This window comes from Melopsittacus undulatus, chromosome 21, assembly GCF_012275295.1.
Source record: "Melopsittacus undulatus isolate bMelUnd1 chromosome 21, bMelUnd1.mat.Z, whole genome shotgun sequence".
Taxonomy (NCBI): Eukaryota; Metazoa; Chordata; class Aves; order Psittaciformes; family Psittaculidae; genus Melopsittacus; species Melopsittacus undulatus.
The window spans coordinates 756094-764728 of NC_047547.1; the positions used below are offsets into that span (position 1 = coordinate 756094).

General features: G+C 55.7%; 1 protein-coding gene across 2 annotated transcripts; it reads right to left on the reverse strand.

Moving 5' to 3' along the window:
- Window positions 1-776: 776 nt before the first annotated feature.
- On the reverse strand, window positions 777-4608 carry TMEM106C (transmembrane protein 106C). 2 transcript variants are annotated; one of them, XM_034071647.1, is made up of 7 exons: window positions 4379-4608; window positions 4176-4239; window positions 3518-3677; window positions 3289-3429; window positions 2929-2978; window positions 2593-2646; window positions 777-1994 (listed from the first exon to the last, which is right to left on the reverse strand). In XM_034071647.1, the coding sequence occupies exons 1-7, from the start codon at window positions 4509-4511 to the stop codon at window positions 1868-1870; spliced, it is 729 nt and encodes a 242-aa protein (XP_033927538.1). In that variant the 5' UTR covers window positions 4512-4608; the 3' UTR covers window positions 777-1867. The 2 variants fall into 2 exon arrangements, with proteins under 2 accessions (XP_033927538.1, XP_005140547.1); XM_005140490.3 differs by having other exon boundaries at window positions 4325-4608.
- Window positions 4609-8635: the final 4027 nt, after the last annotated feature.

Genomic DNA, 8635 nt, shown 5'->3' on the forward strand with positions numbered 1-8635 from the left:
GTTGGCAGCAGGAATTCATTCCAGGAGATTGGAGATTAAACAGCATTTTTGAACCCAAAACAGCCTCTCCAAGGCCAAGTGCTTTGGCCAAGGAGCCCAGGGCAGCCCCAGGGAGCCCTGGCTCAGAGCCTCGCACACTGAAGCAGGGCAGAGCCAAAGCAGCAGGGCCTGAGCACCCCAAAGCATCACCCAGCTCAAGGCAACCCCATGCAATGGGGTTAATGCTGGGGCTGCAGGTGAGGATGATGACGGTGGTGGAGCAGGGACACCAGCTCAGGCTGAGCAGCACCAGGGGACAGAGCAGGAGGAAGGGGAGCAATGGGATGGATGAAAAGCAAAGGTTGTGATTTCCTTAAAGTCCAACTGAAACTGGGGGTTCCTGGGGTTGTGTGAGCAGCTCGTGATGGAGAGCACCAGGGATGAGCGCCTGAGGTCATGGTTTGGGGTGGAAGGGGGGGATCCCCTCCATGAGCTGCTGCTCATGCTCCGGTCCTGGCTGCAATGGGAAGGGATGGAGGGGCTGCAATGGGAAGGGATGGACGGGCTGCAATGGGAAGGGATGGACGGGCTGCAATGGGAAGGGATGGACGGGCTGCACTGCTCCCTGATGAGCTTCTTTGCCTTCATTCCTTCCCAAGGGAACAGGGAATTCTGGGCAGACCATGACTCCAGTCACTACCTCTAGGACAAGGCTTGGTTTGCACAGGAGAAAGGCAGAGCTTTGCTCCACCAAAGGACATTGCACAGCCACAAACAGCTCTTTGTAACGTCCAGCTCGGCTTTAATGAGTGAATTCACTGCTAGAAACCTCAGGAGGCAGGAATGCCACTTCCTAACAGAGGCACCGTGTGCTCTCAATCCACATTCCCACTAAATAAAGCATCCTTCATTGAGCACTGCCCCCAGCTCCAGCCGGGCTCTGTGTCCTCACACAGGCTCACACCACCTCCCATCTGAAGGACGGGGTAGGTGCAGGCAGGCATCGAATTCCAGAGGAACTACAAAGGGATGAGAGGCTCCAAGCTGCAAACAGCACAGGCTGCGCTGAACTTGGGGTCTCTTTGCTTTAGGAACACAGCTGATACCATCCATCAGGAACAGCTCCTGGAGTGAACCCTTTGGAACACCAAACCCCCCCGAAACTGGTGTAAATCCAGACTTGACTGTGTCAGGCATGAGCACCAAGTGACACGGAGCTGTGAGAGCCCAGAGGCCCTGCAGCTGCCCCCTGTGGGGAGAGGAAGGTCCAAAGGAGGAGGAGGAGGAAGGTGGAATGCACACGGAGCCTTCCCCAGCCCCACACTTCCCGAGGCACCTCTATCCAGGTGGTTTGGGGCTGGGTGTGCTGGAGGTGCCAAACACACGGAGGGTGAGTGTGTTCCAAAGGTGCCTTTGCCGAGCACAAGTTAAGGAGGTGGAAGCTTTACCTGCACGTTCCTTATGGGAACTATCTCTTTGTTCCCAAGGTTTGCTTTGGATCAAGCCAGGGACATGCTGCTGCTGAAGAAGAGCAGGATAAATCAATTGCACAGAACAGAGTAGTTCACCCTGAGGGACCTGACACAGGGCAAAGCTTTGAGAGCTGCAAAAACCAACTCGAAATCTTTGGGAACTTCAGCCCCCAATGCCTGGAAGTGCAGTTTTCCTACCAAAAACCAGTTCTCCAGAACCAAAGAGAACAGCAGGACCCTGGAGCTGGGAAAACATCCCAAGAGAGCTTCATGGCCCAGCCAGAAGCTCAGCCCAACTGCACATGGAACAGCATGAAAGGGACACGGAGCTTCCAGGCATCTCCCACCAAAGTCCTGCACGATCCCTCTGCTTCCATTGGGAAGCTCCTGGTCCCTTCTGGACACCCATCAGCACATCAGGCAGATGGGGACAATGGGAGCAGGTCCTGGCTGGCTGTGAAGTTGGTGCTGCAGTCGACGTAGCGGTGCCGCTCCAGGCTGCTCTGTGACGTGTGCCCAATGTACGAGAGCTTCACCCATGTCCTGGGGGGAAGAGCAACACCTCTGCCTGAGGAGCAGCTCAGCAGGCTCACACCCATAGAACCCCAAACAGGGATGGGTCAGGAGGGACCTTAAAGCTCCTCCAGTCCCATGGGCAGGGACACGTTCCACTAGAGCAGGCTGTCCCACTGGAAGGTGTCCCTTGTCCTGTCCCTGCATCCCTTGTCCCTCAGCTCTCCCCTTCAGGAGCCTTCTCTTGTCCAGGCTGCCCCAGCTGAGCTGCTCCTCTGGCCTTGCTCCACCAGCTCCACATCCCTCTTGTGCTGCTGCCCCAGAGCTGGACACTGAACACTCATCCCAGCTCCTCTCAGTTTGTGCTCCTCAAGGTCTCTTGCTGCAGAGGAGAGGCTGGCAAGCACAGGCTCTGGAGCACAACATCCTCAGGTGAATGCTCAGTGTGAACCAAGCTGCTGTCTTCTCCTTTCCACCTCACATTTCACCCACACATGGCAAGTGGCCTGGACTAAAACTGACACTGACCCAGGCTGGGGGCTGCCAAGAGGGGTTTTCTGTGTGTCCCTGAGATGTGCTGCAGCAGCAGTTCCCCTTTGAGTCAGGAGCTGAGCAGAGAACCACGCACCTCATGAAGATCAGGATGTTGTGCACCTTCGCCTTGGGAAACGTGCAAGAGAAACTGGAAGAGACCAAAGCACAGAACCAGGTCAGTGTGGGCTGTGGAGACACTCGTGTTTCTCGGTATCTTCTGGGATTCTGCCTTTGGTGCCCACTCAGCTCAAGACCTGGGCCAAGACAAACCCTACTGCAGCATCCCACAAAGGCCTTCGAGTCATTTCTCGCCAACGGTCACCTTCCAGGAAATGAGCACAAACCAAGTCATTTCCAGAGCTAACTCTAATGAAAGCACCTTCAACCTGCCCTCCTCCCCAGCTCTATGCAAACAGAAGTCAATCCTTACTACACAAAGGAGAAGGGACCACCCAGCTCCGCCTTCACAGTGAAATTCACCTGTAAAAGAGGAAAGAAAAACACATTCACATGCCTACATCCACCCTTTCCAGTCTTTCCTACTTGCTGTTGCCTTTATCTGGGGTGCATAAAGCTACTCTAACCATCAGACTGCTTTGCCAGGCAAAGTTTTAAGGTATAGATAGACCACCATCATGTTACCTGCAGGTTTTAGGCAACAGAAGCATCACCCAATGAAGCAATGAAAGGTGAATACCAGTTCCAATGAAGCAATGAAAGGTGAATACCAGTCCCAATGAAACAATGAAAGGTGAATACCAGTCCCAATGAAACAATGAAAGGTGAATACCAGTTTGTCGCTCAGTGGCTGGATGCTGGAGACGTTGCTGACCTGCTGGGTGCCCACCACGGTGTTCATGTACTGCACCTGAGTAGTGAGGCTGGTCACTGTCACCGAGTAGAAGTTGGAGTTCCTGATGCGCAAGGTGGCCTGGATGGAGGGGAAGAGGGGGCACAGGTAGCAGGGAGCCTCGTGGCAGCTCAGCAGGGAATTCATTCCCATGGGAAGAAATCCATACCGTGATGGAGAGGATGACAACAGAGTTCTTCTTGTCGAACCACACCTGAACCACTTTGATCCCATCGTCATCCACCAGGATGGAGTGTGGGAACAGGAAGAAAACCACCAGCCCCGAGACCAGGAGGCAGAGCAGCACGGACAGCAGCACATAGAGCTTCCTGGAAGAGGCAGGGTTAGGGTTAGGGTTAGCTCAGCTCCCTCACATCAACACCACAGGAGCCTTTGCATCCGAAACCCAACCCAAGCAGCAACCACCACAGACGTGCTCTTCCCTGGGACAGCCCCACAAGTGCTGCTCTGGGGTTCTGCTACCTGGAATTGCTCAGCCCAGGGGAGTGTTTGGTAATGAGTAACCAAAGACTCAGTTTTGCCCTGACAGCGTTTTCCATTCTCCTGTTTTTGCTGCTGGGGAGGCAGCTCCTTTCAATGAGCTCCGGTAAAGGGCACAGGCCGAAACGTGTGAATAAGATCATTGTTCCCACATCCCCCCCAGTGGGATTCCACAGGAAGCATTTCAAGCTCCCCTTTAGAGGGGATCTGGTGGCTTGGATGAGAACAAGGCTGCAGGAGAGGCTGCAGAGCAGGTGAAGCACTGACCCACAGAAGAGCCCCATCTGCTCCTTGCAAAGGTGCCATGACTCTTGCTGCACACTTACGTTCTCTGTGGACGGAGCCGCTGGTCACTGTAGGGTATCAGAGCCACCAGCTCATTGACCTGCTCTGGAAGGCAAAGGGAAGAGGTGAATGATTCCCTGTGTGCCCACTTCCATAGGGAACGTTTCCCGTTTGCCTTTCGGCCCCTCACGTGTGGGGATGCAGCCGGTGCCCTGGCACGTGGGGCAGGTGATGCTGTCCTGACCCGTGAACTCCACATAGGGGAACTTGGCAATGTCCTCCTCACGGTCCTGGCTATGGAGCAAGTCCTCTTCCTCCTCCTCCTTCCTCTGCCTCGAGGTGGTGTTGGCAGCAGGGAAGGAAAGCACAGAGCCCATGGCAGCCGCTGCAGGAACCTGGGACAGGGGCAGCCCTGGTCATTCCATGGCTTTCAACCTGCTGCTGGCCAGCAAGGAAACCCCGAGCTACAGGGAACAACCCCAACACCCCTTACAGAGACACCCCCATAGAGACACCCCCATAGAGACACCCAAACCCCTCTTGGACACCCCAACAGCCCCTAACTGAGCCCCACAGCCGTTCATACCCCCCTCAAAGAGGAATGCTACCCCTCAGGGACCTGCCCCCCAACTCTCCATGATGGACACCCCCAAAACCACCCCTCCAAGCCTGAATACCCCCCCATGAAGGAATGCTGCCCTCAAACAAGGGGGGTATTCAGGTACAAGGCCCTAACCCCCATAAGCCCCAGAGGGACACCCCCAAAACCACCCTCCAAGCCTGAATACCCCTCCATGAAGGAATGCTGCCCTCAAACCCCACAGGGACACCCCCAAAACCACCCCTCAAAGCCTGAACACCCCCCCATGAAGGAATGCTGCCCTCAAACCCCACAGGGACACCCCCAAAACCACCCTCAAAGCCTGAATACCCCCCTATGAAGGAATGCTGCCCTCAAACCCCCCTACAAGGCCCTGCCCCCCATAAACCCCACAGGGACACCCCAAAGACCCCCCCTCACAGCCCGAATTCCTCAATGCAGGAATATCCCCTCAAACCCGGCCATGGACACCCCGAATTCCTCAATGCAGGAATGCCCCCTCAAACCCGGCCATGGACACCCCGAATTCCTCAATGCAGGAATACCCCCTCAAACCCGGCCATGGACACCCCAAACCCCCCCCCCCCCCGCTACCCCTCACATCCAACGCAACCACCTCCCTCCCTCTGCGCAGGCGCGGTCGCTATGACAACACCTCAAGCGGCTGTGGGCGGAGCCAAGCGTTAGCCACGCCCATTGGCCACAGTGCGCATGGAGAGGAGGAGGGAGGGGCGTGGTTTATACAGACCACGCCCCTTTCCACCGCCCCGCCCAATCAGGTGTGTCGTCACTGAGGATGGCTCCACCCCCAGGTGGGGAAATGGGCGTGGCTTTGCTACGTCACCGCCTCCCGTGACGAAACGCCGCGCCCGGGCGTGCCGCGTCTCTCAGTACGCATGCGCACAACACCTTGGGGGGCGTGGTTTGTACTGCGCATGCGGCTCAGCCACGCGGCGGCGTGAGGGAGGAGACGGAGGGGGCGTGTCCTCCCGGGCATGCGCACTACAGGGCGCGCCCCGGGGCTGAGCGCGGGGGAAGTGCGCATGCGCGGTGGGAGGGAGACACTGGGGTCGGCAGCGCAATGGGCACCGGTATAGATACCAGTATAGGTACTGGTATAGATACCAGTATAGACACTGGTATAGATACCAGTATAGACACTGGTGTAGATACCATTATAGACACCGGTATGGACGGGGTATAGGTACTGGTATGGACGCCATTATAGATACTGGTATAGATACCATTATAGACACCGGTATGGGCAGGGGTATAGGCACTGGTATGGACACCATTATAGACACTGGTATGGACAGGGGTATGGGCACTGGGATAGATACCATTATAGACACCAGCATAGACAGCGGTATAGGCACCGCTATTGGCACTGGTATAGACAGTGCTATAGGCACCTTTATAGGCACCATTATAGACACCGGTATAGATAGCATTATAGGCACCTGTATAGGCAGCAATATAGGCACCTCTATAGGCACCATTATAGACACTGGTATAGACAGGACTATAGGCACCAGCATGGACACCAGTATATACACTGATATGGACACGAGTAAAGGTACCAGTACAGACAGCAGTATAGAAACCGGTGTGAGCCCCCCAGGTCCCAGTATAAAGCTCTCAGACACCAGTATGAGCCCCCCTGTCCCAGTGCGGAGCCTTCAGACACCAGTGTGAGGGTTTGTGTGTGCTGGTGCAAGGCTGGGTGTCATGGATGGGTGTCACAGTCATGGGTGTCATGGATGGGTGTCATGGATGGGTGTCATGGATGGGTGTCATGGTCATGGGTGTCAAGGATGGGTGTCACGATCACGGGTGCTCGTGCAAGCAAGGCCAGGCTGTATGTGCTTGTGCACAGCAACATGAGGCTAGGGTGTGAGGCTGTGCCATGACTGTGCGTGCTCGTGCACATGTATGTGATGCCATGCACATGTATGTGATGCCATGCACATGTATGTGATGCTTGCCATGTGTATGTGATGCCGTGCACAAGTATGTGATGCCATGCATGTGTATGTGATGCTTGGCAAACATATGTGATGCCATGTGCACCTATGTGATGCCATGCACAAGTATGTGATGCCATGCATGTGTATGTGATGCTTGGCACACATATGTGATGCCATGTGCACCTATGTGATGCCATGCACATGTATGTGATGCCATGAACAGGTATGTGATGCTTGGCACACGGATGTGATGTCGTGCACACATATGTGATGCCATGTGCACCTATGTGATGCTGTGCACACCTATGTGATGCCATGCACATGTATCTGATGCCATGCACACATATGTGCTGCTGTAAACACACGTGTGAAGCTGTCCTTTGCCAGAGCCTCACCAGACACGGTGCTGCTGGGGGGGGTCACTCGGGGGGGGTCCCAGATCCTGACCCCTGGCTCTGCATCCCAGCATGGAAAATAGTGATGGGAAATCCCAAATCCCCCCAGTTTCCAGCTCAGAAACAGCCAGGGATGGGAAAAACGATGGGAAAAGGCAAAATCCTTCTGATTTCCCTCTGGAAACAGCCAAGATGTGGAAAACTGATGGGAAAAGCCCCAATACTCCTAAACCCCTTTTCTCCCATCACCCCCATTCCATCGGCTCCGAGATCGAAGGAAGCAAAACCGGTTCTCTTGGAACAATGTTAATTCCATAACTCGCCCTGTACAATCGCTGGGGGTGTTTTCCCTTTGCAATAAGGAGAGCAGGTGGGAAATGGAATTCCTGCCCCTCCAAAGCACCAGAATGAAGTTGATGGCAAAAGTGGATATTCCCTGGAGCTGCTTTCCGGATGGAAACTTCATGGATCATTTCTTCTGTCTTATGGATCATTTATTCTCCTCCTTCCCAGCAGCAACATGCCAAGGACCGGAGGCTCCCTGCTCACCTCTCCCATCTCACTGCGGGGTGGGAATCTCCTGCTCTGACTGGGATGGGGGTTGAAGAGCCAAGGAAGGGGCTGGGAGCAGGACTGAGCCATGCATGGATGCTGAGGGGAGATGGGGAGGGGGAAACCCACACAGGGGTGGGCTGGGGGGTGAGCTCAACCCTATATCAGACAGCAGAGAGTCCCCAAAGTAGGGGAACCATAGAACCATGGAGCCATGGAATCAACCCGGCTGGAAAAGAGCTTTCACATCCTCAATTCCAACCATTCCCAGCACTGCCAGGGCCACCATGAGCCCATGTCCCCAAGTGCCACATCTTATAGATACCTCCAGGGGCACAATCCAGTACTGCCGCACTGGTGCTGAGCCTGGCCAGGATGATGGATGCTCCATCCATCCCGGTCCGTTTCCATGGGCAGTTTCCAGCCGCAATTCCCAAACCTGGAGCATTCCATGGGGCTGTTGTGTCCCATGCGCAGGCAACCACTGCCCCCCACAGACAAACCCGGCAGCCGCCTCCCCCCCCTCCTTTCGCTGTGTCCTGGATCCATCCCTTCCCTTCCCGTTCTCCCCGCCCCAGGCCGCAGGAAGGGTGGGAATGGGGGGGGGGGGAGGGGGAGGGGGGGGATTTTGCAACCACTTCTCCAGAACCCTTCGCTCCTGAGGATGTGGAGCAAGAGGCTGAGTCAGCGCCGGGAGAGCCGGATCCGTGCGGGAGAACGGGATGGGGGAGCTGCGCTGCTGAAGCCGGGGGCTGCCAAGGCTCCTCCAGCCCCAATGCATCCCTATGGATCCCTTCCCATGGAGCAGGATGCTCCAAGCCCTGTGTCCTTGAGCACTGCCAGGGATGGGGCAGCCACAGCTTCTCCATTCCACATCCCAACACCCTCATGGGGAAGAGCTTCCCCATATCCCATTGAACTCTTCCCAAACTCCTCATCCCATCCCTGCATCCTCATCCCAAGCCCCTCTCCCGGTTCCCTGCAGG

Coding starts and splice junctions, on each gene's coding strand:
- TMEM106C (XM_005140490.3), bottom strand. CDS start 4,511: ATGGGCTCTGTGCTTTCCTTCCCTGCTGCCAACACCACCTCGAGGCAG. Junction 3,430..3,517: donor TTGTCATCCTCTCCATCACG/GTATGGATTTCT, acceptor CCCTCCATCCAG/GCCACCTTGCGCATCAGGAA. Junction 2,979..3,288: donor AGCCACTGAGCGACAAACTG/GTATTCACCTTT, acceptor CCTCTTTTACAG/GTGAATTTCACTGTGAAGGC.